This window comes from Marmota flaviventris, chromosome 12 (assembly GCF_047511675.1).
Source record: "Marmota flaviventris isolate mMarFla1 chromosome 12, mMarFla1.hap1, whole genome shotgun sequence".
Lineage (NCBI taxonomy): Eukaryota > Metazoa > Chordata > Mammalia > Rodentia > Sciuridae > Marmota > Marmota flaviventris.
Window position 1 is genome coordinate 74,153,025 of NC_092509.1, and position 15,885 is coordinate 74,168,909.

A 15,885-nucleotide genomic window follows, 5' to 3' on the forward strand; every position below is an offset into this window, starting at 1 on the left:
CATTAGGAATCCCCATTCATACACAGCCTCATGGGTGCACTCCAAGTGAAAGGCATAGTGTTGGAGGCAGGGAGAGAGGGGGGGAAATGACTTCAGAGTGACTAGTGCTTGGTCCTTTTCCTTTTAGAGTTATTCCGCTCTCTCACTATTCCCCAGGGGTCAGTGTGTGTTATGCCAAGGTTAGGGTCCCTTTTTCAATTTGCTTCCTCCTTTCTATCCTCACCTCCTCAAAGGTGAATGTCTTGGGGTGCTGTTTGTCTTCATCAACCTTCCCCAGAAGTTAGAAATGAATAAAAATCTCTTTATTTTGCATTTTCCCCTTGTTTTTTCTTTCCACTGAACTGAGAAGCTTTAAGCTCTAGCCCGGATCTAAGGAGAAGATAAGTCTTATTTTAATGTAGAATTTAGCTTAAGGAGCTGGACATGGTGGTGACGTCTGTAATCCCAGAGGCTTGGAAGACTGAGGCAGGAGGACCTTGAGTTTAAGACTAGCCTCAGCAAGACACTGTTTCAAAAAAAAAAAAAAAAAAAAGGCTGGGGATGTGGTTCAGTGCTAAAGCACCTCTGGGTTAAATCTCTAGTACCCAAAACAAAACTAACAAAACAAAAAAAGAACTTAGCTCAAGGAGGCTAAAGGAATCTTTGCAGTGTGTCTACAATGCAGCCCACTTTTCAAGGAGAATATACAGGGTCATTATATATGACCCTGTATATACAACTAGGTCATTAAAATAGATTTTTGCCTGGCTTTATTCTCTGCTGGCCTATCCTTTTGTCCAAAGCCTGTGAAGATGGTATGACTTACACTACTTAAGAGTCATAGAAATTTGCTTTCGATTCTTATGATTTGAACTTATGCTCTTTGTAATTCTAATCAAGGACCTTTCTACCAACTACCAATTTCCCTCTGGTAGCAAAGGCCACGAAAATCTTACATGTTGACATATCTTAGAACCATTCATTACTGCTTTGGCATTTAATTGTGTCAAGTGCACAAATAAATATCACACTGTAATTGCAGAAATTTGGAGGATCTGGTTTAGAGATTCAGAACCCATTTGGGATATGGAGAAATATACACTTACCCAGAAGTACACAGCGAGGAGCAGGGCCACTCCAAACCCCATGCCCTTGGTGGTTGCTCGTGCAGAGGATGGTGCTCTCCCCAAAGAGGCTGAAGGTGATCCCCCTGTCTGGTTGGGGATCACATGTGTAAATCACTGATGTTCCAAAAGGAAAGACTTCCAGAGAAGCTCCTGAGTGTCTCCCATTAAGGATAGTTGGAGGACTTGGACAAAAGATTTCTGGAAAGAAGGTAAGAGCTTCAGTTTCTTTCAGGGATTTCGTCAGAGGTATTCTACCATTGTAAGGGGCTATGATTGGTGCCACTTTTAAAAATGCTAAGATGAAGCTGGGTGCGGTGGTACACACCTGTAATCCCAAATAGCTCGGGAGACTGAGACAGGAGGATTGTGAGTTCAAAGCCAGTCTCAGCAATGGCGAGGCAGTTAGCAATGCAATGAGACTCTGTCTCTAAATAAAATAAAGCCGAAGTTGTGGCTCAGTGGTTGAATGCACCTGAGTTCAATCCCCAGTACAAAAAAAAAAAAAAAAAAAAAAAAAGCTAAGATGACTGGCAGACTGTACAAAATGAGATCTCAAATTTTACTGAAAAATATTGCTTATCCTATATTTTCCAGATAGCTGAGTTTTCTGGATAACAGAAACTTTGTGTCTTTAATTAAGTACTCAGAGTTTTAAAGAAAAAATATAACCATTTTGAAGGGTAACTCATTCATTTACTCAACATATGTTAATTGAGCACTAATTCTGTGTCAACCACTCATGGATGCCCTGGAGATCCAGTGGTAAAAAGCACAGAGCAGGTATTTGTCCTCCACGGAGCTTACCTTGCTAGGAAATTCTTCTAACATGTATTGCATGTGTACTGCTCACCTTAAATACCTGAAACCTTCCTGGAAAACTTACTGATATTGATCATCCATCTCAATTATGAGACTAGTGCTGTCACCATGCATTGAAACATACACAAGTCACTGTAAAAAACTCTGAATGCACTCAGAGTTTTAAAAAAAAAATCTCTTGATGTGTTTGTGATATATGTTGTTTTTTTCCTCCTTTATTTTCTGTCAGGTTTCAAATTGTTGCTTCTTTCTGGTATCTGCTTTTGAGTTTAGAACAGTCTCTGCCTCACTTCTAATTGGCATTTCTAACTAGACTTGGAATTTGAATGAAGCTACTTCAAACAGTAATAGTGTTACATAAAGAGAAAGTCTGTGGTACTATCAATAACAGTGTGCTCATGCATGACAGTAGGTCAGCCATTTGTCACTGGTTTCAAGGAACACTGGATTTCCTGGACAGCAGAGATTTATATTTATGTAAGTTCTTACCAAGTTTTACTATCAAAACACCATAAGATATACAAGTAGATTCTTAGAACACTAAATTTCAGTAAAATTTGATTGTCAAAAAGAAAATGGTACTGGCAATCTTTAGAATCAAGAAATGAAGCAAAATATAAATGGAGAAACTAGGAGAATTCAGTAGTATCTCTGCACACATAAGACTCAGTTTTTAATCAGCTTGTTATTTCTGAATCTCAGCATGTTCTGTGTGGATACAGATTTTTTTTTTTTTTTTTTGGTAGTGCTGACAATTGAATCCAGGGCCTTGTGCATGTGAAGCAAGCACTCTACCAACTAAGCTATATACCCAGCCCCTAGATACAGATTATGAGAGTTCAAGGAGTATCAAATTGCCTACCTTGTCTAATGTGTTCCCCCACTCTCCCACATTACTGTGATCTGTTATCTCCATAGCATTTAATTTATTTATTTTTTTTTTGTTGGCCGCCTCCTCATTTGAGTATAAATAACACAGGGACAGGGAATTAGCTCATCTTGATCCCTGCTACAATTCCACCACCTATATGAACATAGGGCACATAATATCTGCTCAATAAGTAATTGTTCAAATGAATGCATGTTTTTGTGTATCAGAAAATGAATAGGAAAACTATAAAGGGACTCTACCTTGATGGCAGAACAAAACAAGAAAAAAAAAGATGGGAGAAGGTAGATAAGGAAGGAATGAAGTAGGAAAGAAAAAGAAAAAGAGTCTTGTCAAAGGTTCACATCATCTAATCTTTTCTGATCTAATGGCAAACTACACAGAAAATATGACACAGAACTTAGAATTCAAAATAACAAACTGATTTAGTGGTTCCAAAACCAAGAGACACACATAATGATTCAGAAGAACATACTATTAAAATAAGGAAATTGTATCAATTTCAGACTAGAAAGCAGAAGAGCCATATCCTGGGAGTCTCTGGGTCAAAATACAACACAAATCAAGGAGAGAGATTGGTTCAAAGTGTCACTCCTCATACTCACGTTCACACACAGGGGCACTGTTATTCCAAAGGCTTTTCATTCCAACCAAAACACAATGACTAGCAGAACTGCCCTTTAATTGAAACCTAAAGGAGAAAAAGGGAGTGAATAGTGGATGTTTCTGACAACTGCCATTCAGTTCTTAATCTGAGGCCCAGCCTCCCATTCCACCCTCCCCCACACACACACAAAAAAAAAAAAATCAGAATTTTGAGAATCTGAAACCACCAGGTGGTAGAGGTGAGAGGTTAAGTCATTCTGGAAAAAAACAGTTTCTTGCAGGGAGCAATGTAGAATGGTGAAGTCCAGCAACTTGGTCACATAATAGTCCTGGCTTGAAGTGAAGGAGGCAGTCACGATGCAGCTGCTATCTCCTGATCCCTGGACCCAAACTCAGAGCCTCACTGATCATCCCTTGATGAACCTAGCAGAACCCCTCACACTGCTGCAAACCAACCCCCCACCCGGCCTTTTTTTTTTTTTTTGGTACAGGGATTGAACTCAGGGGCACTTGACCACTGAGCCACATCCCCAGCCCTATTTTGTATTTTCTTTAGAGACAGGGGTCTCACTGACTTGCTTTGCACCTCGCCTTTGCTGAGACCGACTTTGAATTCAAGATCCTCCTGCCTTAGCCTCCCAAGTTGCTGGGATTACAGGCCTGTGCCACCATGCCCCGCCCAAACCAGCCTTTTAATGCAACCTCTTCCCCACCCTGACCCTGGAGCACAAGCAAATCAGCTCCCAGTTTGGAATCAAAAAGCAGAGAACGGAAATTGTTCTGGTGTCTCTACACTTGTGATGGCTGTGAAGAAGGCTCACAACAGAAGGTCGGGCTATTGATGAGTAAGTCTGACTATTCAAAGGGGAAAAGAAAAGAGGAGTCAACTTTTGTATGAAATAACCAGATTTCTCAATGCATTTTGAGCCCTGGTGCTCTGCTACATGTGTGCTAATATCATGGTTTAGATGTGAGGTGTCCCCCACAAGCTCATGCATGAGACAATGCAAGAAGGTTCAGAGGAGAAATGATTAGGTTGTGAGAACCTTAACCCAATTAGTGAATTAATCCCCTGATAGGGATTAACTGAAGTGATAAGGTATGGCCGGGGGAGGTGGGTTCCCTCCTACATCTTAATGTATGGACAGTCTCTTAATCTCAGCTTTGAGGGCCAGCAGGTCAGGCAAGCTCACACTTACCCTTCATCACAAACAAAGGTCACTTTTGCTCCCAGCTGGAGATTCAGTGGAATTAGCACACGGCCATTGGGGAGTTGGTCCAGGAAGTCATCACAGGATTTCACTAGGGAAAAAGAAAGCCAAAGAGAAATAATAGTAGTGTGTGGAGATTGAAGACACAAGCTAAAAATGTCAAGCCAGACAATAATCTAGGCACCTGCACACATGGGTGCAGCCGGACTCCAGTCTCCCTGAGGTGTGCAGCGCAGAAGAGCAGCTCCTAGGAGGTCATACCCAGGCTCACAGCTGTACGACACTTCCTGCCCAGGGGAAAACTGATCCTTATTGCTTGGAGTATGCACGCCGTGCAGGATTTTTGGAGGTGGCTGACACACTGGGGAAAGAAAACCAAAGTGCTGTTAATCATATGAAAGAATTTTTCCTCAATGGTGAACTGGCTAAAAGAATCATAACTAAGGTGGACTGACACCCTTATTTATTGATGGTAAAACACACACACACACACACACACACACAAAACATAACATAACATGGTAGGGAGGTGTTTTACCAAAAGTCAAAAAACTTACACACTGCAGAACTGTAGCTAGAACTGACACTCAGATCACTGTTCTACCTTTGAAGTATACACCTAAGGCTACATGCACAGCACACAGTTCCTTCTAGAATGCTTCCAATCTCTGTTCATCCAGAACAACATTATTAGGATTGATGGGTTCTTATATCTTCATACTTCCTTTCTAGAAAGGCACCCCCCTGTGCAGTTTCACATTTTAGTGATAAAAGTGCCTGTGCCCAAGTCCCATCTAACAAATTTCCCCATCAGCAACAGGTTGCACACCTCTGTTCTGATGTCAAGTCTTCTCTCAGTGGTCACCTGATGTGACTGAGCATCTCCTCTCTACACTACATAGCTGGTGCTGCTTAGCCACTCATTTCATTCTGGTGAGTAGATGGACGAGCACTGAATAAAATCTTCTAAAGAACCCACAGTCATCATAACTAGAGTGCATATTGCACCCCAGGATAATGTAACTAAGCCTCTGGCTGTCTCTTCATACAATTGACTTGAACTCAGGGAATACAGATGCATGTGGGTCTTAATGAAGTTAGATAACACTGCTATAAAATGTAAAAAAAAAAAAAAGAAAAAAAAAACACCTTATTTCAGTTTGGCTTTGAGCAGGTTGGTTCCCCTCTGTGGACTTCAATTTTCTCCAGTGGGGGAACTGGCCTAGAAAACATGACTTTCTTAAGGACTTTACAAATATTCTGATGTTGTAATGTCCATTTTCAAGGCTCATCACCCGAGTTTTCCTTGACTGGTAGATGTACTGTGATGTGATGTTGAGGAGATGGGCTGGTTAAACTGTGCTTGACCCCAAACTTTACACTTTTTTTGTTTGTTTGTTGTTTGTTTTGGTACTGGGGAGTGAACCAGGGGCACTTAACCACTGAGCCACATCCCCAGCCCTTTTTAATTTTTGTTTTGAGACAGGGTCTCACTAAGTTGCCAACGCCTCACTTAGTCACTGAGGTTGGCCTTGAACTTGAGATCTTCTGCTTCACCCTTCTGCTGGGATTATAGGCACAGGCCACCATACCTGGCTTCACATTTCTATACTCTTTTTCTTGCCTGAAAGTCACAATCCTACGCTAGCTAGGCTGTGGTCTGTTCTGCCAATTGGAAGTATTTGCACCAAATTAAAAGTCAGGAAGATGACAAGCCATTCTACTTCTGGGGGTGGCTCCAGTAGTGGAGCTTTGACAGCTCTTAGTATCAGCAATGCCAAAGACCTTGGCTTCAGTAAGATCAGCCGCATCCTGGAAGCAGTGGTGGCACCTGCAGCAGCAGCAGGGACTGCCCAGTTCAACAGTGAGTGTGGGCATGTGTGCTCCAGTCCTGGAGTAACAGCAGCTCCCCAATCTCTGGAAACACTGCTTTCTTTTTCCTTTGCTCTTCCTGAATTTCCAACATTTTTAGAATTCAATTCCTGCATGAAAACCCTCATCCTTTGAAGAATCCAAAGTGGTTTTTGATTTCCTTAATAGATGATGACAGGCAGAGCCAAAGCTCTGGAGACAGACAGACAGACTTGGGTTCAAGTCTTCAGTTTGCAAGCTCATATTTTGCTTCACTTTGAAAAGTTATCTAACCTCTCTAAGACCTGTTATCTCTGTAAAACATGGAAAGAATAGTAATTATCTCATGGCTTTAAGTACTAAATATACACATAGCTTGTAATATGGCACCTGGCCAGATGAATCACTCGGTACATTTTAGCAATTATTAAACTCAAGTGAAATCAGTAGAGGCTGGAAGTTAGAGGCTGGAGGTGGGGTAGTGATATCTGTAGAGAACCTCTGTTTGTAAGAATCCCAAGGGGGAGTGGTGGTTGGAGAATCCCAAAGAAATATCATATTCCTTGCTCAGACTTAGCTTTGCTTCCCAATATGAACATATGTGCATGTTCTCTCTCTCTCTCTCTCTCTCTCTCTCTCTCTCTCTCTCTCTCTCTCTCTCTCATACACACACACACTTTTATTTCATGTTCCCTCCCAAGAAAATTTACTTATCCAAGAAAATGCACTACACATCCCTCTCCAGAGCACACATTAATCTCCCAGTCCACCAACAACTCATGCCCTTTAGGTCCCTCTCAAGCTAATCCAGACTCACCCCTGGAGCAGCTTGGTAACTCCGGCTCCCATTTGTTTAGATTCTGGCACTGCACACGGGTGAGTCCTTTCATGACAAAGCCAGGCTGACATCCAAACTCCACTATTTCATTTAAGGAAAATAAGCTTCTGTTTTCAGTTAGCATTATTGCATTTTCAACGTGTGGAGGGGTGCATTTATTAGGTACGATGCACTGTGGGGGAGGGCCGCTCCAGACGCCAACTTGATTGTCATGGCTGGTGCAGTATATGGAGGGCTCTCCCACGAGGTGAAACAGCTTTCTCCCTCTGTCTGCATTATTGCAGTGATAGGTCACCACCATTCCGTACAGGAAATATTCTCTGTTAGAGCTAACAAAATCTCCATTGGCAATGGCCGGAGGTGGCTCACAAGGAATTCCTGGGCAAAAGGAGAACAAGCTAAATGAGAATGAATTTAAATAATGAGTGAGAAAAAATGTAATGACTCACTAACTTAACTATTTTTACATTCATTATCTGCTTTTTATCTTTGCTAATGTGTAAATAAGTTCTTACAAAGTTTAACTTTAGGTGGGCAAAATAGCATCTGTGCTACCTTTTCTGTATATTTCCTGTAAAATACACATTTTTATTAATACAACCCACCCTCTTTTCATTTTAAATAGTTATTTATCATATTAGAGTTTACACAGTTTTCCTGTTTCCAACTTGCTTCATTAATTTCTATTTTTGTTGTTAACTGAGTATGGCTTTTTTAAAATATAAAAACGTGTGCTAAAAGAAGAAGCATAAAAGAAGAGAGAAAACACACATATGAGAGTAGGAAATAGAATATGAACATATTTATAATATATGTGAGTATTTATGAAGCTGTAGACTACTGTATGTTAAACATTTTGAAAATCTAAATGATATGAATTATCAAAATCCATTCAAGGGGCTGGGGATGTGGCTCAAGCTGTAGCGCGCTGGCCTGGCGTGCATGCGGCCCGGGTTCGATCCTCAGCGCCACATACAAACAAAGATGTTGTGTCCGCCGAAAACTAAAAAATAAATATTAAAATTCTCTCTCTCTCTCTTTAAAAAAAAATCCATTCAAAAAGATGTAGTAAGCTACAATTGGCCAAGAAACTTGTAAGAATAAAAGAAAAAAAATGACAGATAAGTTCTACCAAACTTTCAAGAAACACATACTTCTAAATGTAACTCCAAACATTTCACACCACATAAAAGATAGAAACCTTATCAATTCTCGTTATCAAGCCTAAGTTTGAGATCATATCTATGTAAACGTGATCATATATTTGTTCACTAAAGCCCCTAAGTACATATAAAATATAGAAGTTTTGCATAGTCTATTGTATTGCTATAAACTAGAATTAAATAACTTCAACCAATACCCTAAAACACTTGAAATGAAAAATTGAAATTCTCAAGAAGGTTTCTGCTTCTGTAGTGGTCATCTCAATAATGTGAATCAAACAATGCTTCTTCTCTCCCCCTGAAGAAAGGTTAGAAATGCTGGAAATTAAAATATATATATATATAATCTGTGAAGCATCAGAGGCAAACAATTGGCAAAGCATTGATGGGCCCAGAGCTGAATATCTAGGTATGAGCTGAGCATTTGGGTTGCTTTTCCCTTGGGAAGGGGCAGGTGAATCAGGAGGAGGCAACTGGGAGGCCAAGTAGACTTTTGATAGTCTTGCAAAATCAAGGGACAAACATTACAGTTCTGGGATGACAAAGAACTAAGCATCTGGGAACTGAAGTTAATTGAAAGTAAACTTGCGCTCTCAAAAACTGAAACTATTCTTCTAGTACTGTAGGTGGCCTAGAAAAATCATAGTTCCTGAGACTGAATAAAAGCGGTCCCAGGTTGCTAGTGTTCCCTGGTGCCTGGAAGAGAAAAACAATAAAAATCTTCTTGTGATTACTATGGCTTGGATATGGGTAATATCTCCTAAAGGACCAAGTGTCAAAGGCTTGGTATACAGGGTGGGTCTGTTGCAGTGGAACCTCAGGGAAGCAGGGTATAGTGTGAGGTCCTTAGGTCATTGGGGGTGTGTGCCTTTGAAGGGGATTATGGGACCTCAATATCATCCTCTCTGTTTTTAGTTCACTGACTCATGATGTATGCCGTTTTGTTGTGTTATGAGCTCTGCCTTGATATGCTGCATCTTAAAAGGCCCAAAGCAATGGCTCTACTCATCATGGACTGGAACCTTCAAAACTGAATCAAAATAAATCTGTTGACTTATAAGTAGATTACCTCAGGTATTTCATTATAGTCATGGAATGCTGACAAATGACATTATCTAAAACCTTGAAATTATTGAAGATTTTGAAAATAATTCTGCAGACAAGTTTCCAAATATAATTCCTGATACGAAGTAATAGATAATCAGGTACTTGCAGAGATAAAATACCTGAATGAGAAGCAACAAAATCAATGATGCTAGAAATTAATCCAAAAGGGCTATAGACATTGGAATTTCCATTTATAGATTTAAAATAACTGTGTTTACCTATTCAAGGATACAACATATAAAATAAACTTTTGATAGGAACTAGAAACGGCTAAAAAGAACAAGAAAAAATTGAAAAAGAACCAAATAAAAATTTAAAAATTGCAAAATACAATTTCTGAAATAAAGCATTTGTATCAGATTGATAGCACATTAGACACAGTTTAAGAAAAATCCATGAACTGGAAACTAAGCCAGAAAAAAATACTCAGAACAAAACACAAAGAGATGAAAAGATAGAAAAATAGAGAAAAAATAATAGGAGATACAGCCTATTATTATAAAATAATAATAATACAGAGATACAGCCTAACATCATGTAAATGGTGTCCTACAGCCAGAGGGGAGAGCTAATAGCACACACAACATTTAAAGAAGTAATGACTGAGAATTTTCCCAAACTCATAAATGATATCATCAAAACAGATTCAAGAAGCCACACAAGCCCAAGAAATACAAATTCAAAGCAATCCCTACTTAGACACATCAGAGGAATATTATAAAATCAAGTACAAATGGAAATGCTTTCTATATTGATTGTATTGGTGACATGCATGTCAAAACTGATCAAATTGCATACTTCAAATATGTGCCTTTTATTGTACTTCAATTTTACCTCAATAAAGCTATGGGAAAAATGCAGAGGCAATAATATTATTGTACAAATTTAAAAAAAAATCAAGTACAATCAACCTTAAGGAAATAGAGATGATAATCTTCAAAGGAACCAAAATTAGGAAAACGTTTAAAGAACGATTGCTAGAAGACTTACAATACAAAAATGCCAAAAGGATTTCTTCATACTGAAGGAAAATTAACATAGAAGTGCAATAATGAGGGAACACACAAGAAAGAGCTCATATGTGGGTATTTAGAGTTTTAATTTAGGATCTATAAGAGAGAGAGCACCCTTTCAATGATTAAGATCCATAAAAGTTGTAAACAAAGATTTTATTACTTATAGGCCCTTGGGGTACATGGTATAGGCCAAGGTCACACGGAGATAAGTTATTATGATGAGAGGGGGAGATCTGTGGATCAAAATCTATCGAGATCCAGGTTGTGACCCAAGCAATTTTCTCATGAAGGGTTCTTAATTAGAGGGCTTAAAGCAGGCCCAAATTCTAGGAGGTCATGCTAAGAATGAGAAGTGGTCATGTGGCATATCTATAACATTCATGGTCATGATAATGTGACATTGTAGTATTCAAAGAATGGGCTTTTAAAGAAATGGTATTAGATCAATGGCTGATCCACTTGGAAAAACAAACAAAATCCCAAATCTTGACCATACTACACACTGTCCATACATAAAAATGAAATAAAATCGAGCTGAATCTCAGACTTAAACATGAAAGACCCAAATATCTAGAGTATAACAAGGGAAAATATCTTAATAACAGATAAAGATTTTTTTGAGGACAGCAGAAAAAGGCAGTAACTAGAAAAGAAAAATTCATAAATTGAACACTATTGAAATGCAGAACTTCCATCATCAAAAATCAATAAGAAAGTTAAAAAAAACCTAAAAGAAAATATTTGTGTTATATTTATTGGGAGATATGAGAATATATAAAGAACTCCTACAAAATAAAAAAAATATGAACTAATCAATAATAGGCACAAGGTTCAAACAGGCACTTCATAAGCATATGAAAAGATACTTAGCATTGCAAGTCATTAGGAAAATGCAGATTATTTTGAGCCATTTGAATAGGTGTGTCCACTGGAATTAACCACAGCATGTTTTTGGTCTGTGTAAACAGAGAGCTGGGTCTAGTGAATAGAAGTGTGGCTTGAATCATTGCAAAAGAGAGTTGTGGCTGGGCGTGGCCGTGCACGCATGCTAGCAATCCCAGTGGCGGGGGAGGCTGAGGCAGGAGGATCTTGAGTTCAATGCCAGCCTCAGCAAAAGCGAGGTGCTCAGTGAGACTCTGTCTCTAACTAAAATACAAAATAGGGCTAGGGATGTGGCTCAGTGGTCAAGTGCTCCTCAGTTCAATCCCAGCACCCGCCCCTCCCCCCAAAAAAGAGAGAGTCATGGTTCATTAAGCAATCCCCAGACTTAGCTAGTTCACAGACCTAGAGCAGTTCTAATGAATGGGAGACTGGATCTGCTTCAGAACGCAAATTACTACACATATAACCAAAACCCCAATATTAAGTCTCCTTCTAGCTTTCCCCAGGGGGACTGGAAGCTGTTTTTTTTTTTAAATTATTAGAGAAGAAATAAAAAATAGATTTAGGTATAGATTATTATCTTTTAATAAAATGAGATCTTACCATACATATGGTCTGTCTTCTGATTCTTTTTCACATGAAATATACATCTTTGTAGTTCAAGGGTTTCTCTGTAATAGCTATATTTTTTATGGTTGCATAACACTCCAGTGTATGGATGTATATTCTGAATCTGCATGGCTATTTTATGTTTCTCAGGAAATTTTTTTATAGTCATTTTTAACGTATCATTTGCCTTGCAGTACATTATTTCTAAACCATGATTTGAAACATGCCATGCATTTGGGTTACTTCAACATTTTTACTAAATTTAACATTTATTATAAAGAATGCTGTAATCAAAAGTCTATAGTGAACTCCTTGAGAAAAATCTATTATATCATAAGTATAAATCCTAAAATGTGGGTTAAAATAAATTCCCACTTAAAGGTGTATAGGGCATCATGCATTTCAAGAAGTTTTGTTGAATCCTCAGTCCATGAGAATGCGGGTCCATTGTAGCTTCACCAACCTTGAAGAACAAATGTTTTAAAGTCTCTACTAATTTTCCAAGCAGAATGATTACTATATTGGAGACTGTGAACCAGTATAATTACAAATTAATTGAATAAAAAATATGATTAGAAGTTTTTTTTTGTTTTTTTTTTTGAAGACCCCAATTTAGAAAAGGCACTTCTCAGGTTAAGGGATCATTTAATGAAGAAGTTGCCAAGAATCCCATGGGAGTGTCTGACAGCATTCAGTGTCTTCAGTCCTCTCAAGGACAGAATGAACAAAGGGCAGTTGTTGAAGACTTTTATAATTCCTTGCAAGACTCAAATGTAGTCCAGCAGAAAAGCACTTACCTAGCATGTGGGAGGCCCTGGGCTCCATTCCGCACCACAGTAAATAAAAATGACAATTCCAGAGGAAAATTAAAATCTAATTGTAACAGTGATAGAAAGGAATATCTCAACTCACTTTCACAAATAGGTGCTTCTTCATCCCAAATGACAGTAGTGTCTGAGATCACGCATTGAGCACTGGAGGTGCCAATGAGTCGGTACCTAGAAGCAGAGAATAAGGAATGTTACATATTAAAAACAGAGGAGGGTTCAGGATGTGGCTCAAGTGGTAGCACGCTCGCCTGGCATGCGTGAGGCACTGGGTTTGATCCTCAGCACCACATTAAAAATAATAATAATAATAATAAAATAAAGATATTGTGTCCATCTAAAACTAAAAAATAAATATTAAAAAAAAAAAACAACAACAGAGGAAATCTATCTGCTTCAGTTGCTCCTTCCCAGAGTTTACAATCTTGAAACTTCAGGACATTTTCAGGAAATAGAGAGATTTATTTAACTTGAAAGTTTTAATGCTACAACTGTATTACTTTCTTTCTTTTTTTAAAAATACCATAACATCAATATTTATTTTTGTTTTATTCTAAAAATAAAAATAGTATTTGTTTTATTCTACAAATAAAATAGCACGTTTTGATATATTTCGACGTTGGGAAGTGATTAAATCAAACTGGTTAATATTTCTGTCATCTCATATATCTACCATGTTTTTTATGAGAACATTTAAGACCTTTCTCTTTCGAGTTTTCCAGTATACATTATTATTGACTGTAATCACCATGCTGTATGACAGATTGCCATAATTTATTAAACCAAACTGAAACTTTGTACCCTTTGTTCAGCATCTCCCTGTCGCCTTTCCTTCCAAGGCCCTGGCAACCTGTTCTGCTCTGCTATTACCAGTTCAATGCCTTTACATTTTACACGTAAGATCACGTGGTAATGGCTCTTCTCATGCTGTTTTGATGGTTATGGCTTTGTAGTATATTTTGAAATCAGCTATGGAGTCCCAGCTTTGATTTTTTTGTGTGTAAGACTGGTTTGTCTATTTGTGTTTTTCTGTTTGTTTGTCGTTATATTTCCATATGAATATTAGGATTGTTTTTCTATTACTTGGGAAAATGTCATTGGAATTTTGAGAGGCATTGCGCGTTGAATTTGTATGGACATTTTAACAAAATTAATTAATTACTCTAATCCATGAGTACAATATACCTTTCCATACATTTTTTGTCTTCTTCAAATTTTTCATCAGTGTTTATAGTTTTCAGTGTACAGATCCTTCACCTCCTTGATTAAATTTATTTGTAAGTATTTCATTGTATTTTTGGTGCTCTTGTAAATGGCATGATTTCCTTGGTTTCATTTTTTTGATATTTCATTGTTAGTGTACAGAAATGCTACTTTTTTGTATGTTGACTTTGTACCCTGCAACTTTACTGAATTTATTAGTTCTGATAGTTTTTCAGTGAAGTCTTTAGGATTCTGTCTATATAAGAGTGTAATCTGCACAAAGAGAAAATTTTGCTTCTTTCTTTCCACTTTTGGATGTCTTTTAATTGCTCTGGCTATAGTATATTAAATAAAAGTGGTGAGACTGGACAACCTTGTGTTCCTGATCTTAGAAAAAAAAACCTATTCAGCTTTTCACTATAGAGTATGATATTAGCTGTGGGCTCAGCTATATGTAGCCTTCTTCTATACCTAATTTGTTGAGGGTTTTTGCTATGAGGAGATACTAAATTTAGTCTGATGCTTTTTCTGCATCTGATGAAATGGTCATATTATTCAAGCCCTTAATTCTGCTAATGTGGTATATCACATTTATTGATTTATGCATATCAAATCATCCTTGCATTTCAGAGATAAATCCCACTTGATCATGAAGTATGATACTTTTTATGTCCTGTTGAACTGTGCTTGTTAGTATTTCATAGAGAATTTTTGCATTGATGTTCATCAGGGAAAGTGACCTGTACTTTCTTCTTGTTGTTAAGTAGTAGTGCCCTTGTCTGGGTTTGGTATTAAGGTAATGTTGGCCTCATAAAATGAGTTTGAAAATTTCCGTCATCTCCAATTTTTTGGAAAAATTTGAAAAGTGCTGTTGTTAATTCCTTCTTTAAATGTTTGGCAGAATTCACCAAGAAAGCCATCAGATTCTGAGCTTTTATTGGTTGGGAATTTTGATTACTAATTCAAACACCATACTTGTTATTGGTATGTCCACATTTTCTATTTCTTCATGATTCAGCTTTGATAAGAAAATGGATTTATCCACTTTTTTTTCCGGGTTATCCAATTTGTTGGCATGTACTTATTAAGAGTAGTCTCATAGGATCTGTTGTAGTTTTGTGAAATTAGTAGTATGTTCTATATTTCATTTATAATTTTATTTGGGTCTTTTTTTTCTTAGTCCAACTAATATTTTTTTTTGGTTTATCTTTTTAAAATCAATTCTTAGTTTCTTTGTTCTTTTCTATTTTGTATGCCCCTGTTTCATTTCTTCTGCTCTAATATTTATTACTCCCTTATATCTGCTGACTTTGTTCATTTTTCTAGTTTCTTGAGGTATATAGATGGTTGATTTTTTTTTTCTTTCAGTGCTGGCAATCAAACCTAGGGTCTTATGTATGCTAAGAAAGTGCTCTACCAGTGAGCTGCATCCCAAGTCCGTCTTCTCTCTCTCTCTCTCTTTCTTTCTTTTCTCCTTCTTCTTTTCTTGGTACCAGGGATTGAACCCAGAGGTGCTTTACCACCATGTCATATCTCCAGCCCTTTTAATATTTTATTTAGAAACAGGGTCTCAATAGATTTTTTAGGGTCTCTCTAAGTTGCTGAGGCTTTTCTCGAATTTACAATCCTCCTGCCTCAACCTTCCGTGTTGCTGGGATTACAGGCATACTCCATCAAGCCTGGCCATAAGAAGTTTTATTAATTACTATTTATGTTTTTCAGTCTATTTACATATATTGGAGAATGCCAACATGATCT

At 37.8% G+C, this 15,885-nt stretch overlaps 1 protein-coding gene across 3 annotated transcripts in view; it reads right to left on the reverse strand.

The window, feature by feature from the left end:
- The window catches only part of Cr1 (complement C3b/C4b receptor 1 (Knops blood group)), a 61,753-nt gene that overhangs the window by 32,585 nt on the left and 13,283 nt on the right, over positions 1-15,885 (reverse strand). For all 3 annotated transcript variants that reach the window (XM_027934631.2, XM_027934630.2, XM_027934632.2), the window contains 6 exons: positions 13,010-13,095; positions 7,300-7,698; positions 4,816-4,992; positions 4,620-4,722; positions 3,420-3,505; positions 1,086-1,304 (listed from right to left, as the gene is read on the reverse strand). In XM_027934631.2, coding sequence (XP_027790432.2) covers positions 1,086-1,304; positions 3,420-3,505; positions 4,620-4,722; positions 4,816-4,992; positions 7,300-7,698; positions 13,010-13,095 — 1,070 coding nt within the window. The remainder of the gene's footprint in view (positions 1-1,085; positions 1,305-3,419; positions 3,506-4,619; positions 4,723-4,815; positions 4,993-7,299; positions 7,699-13,009; positions 13,096-15,885) is intronic.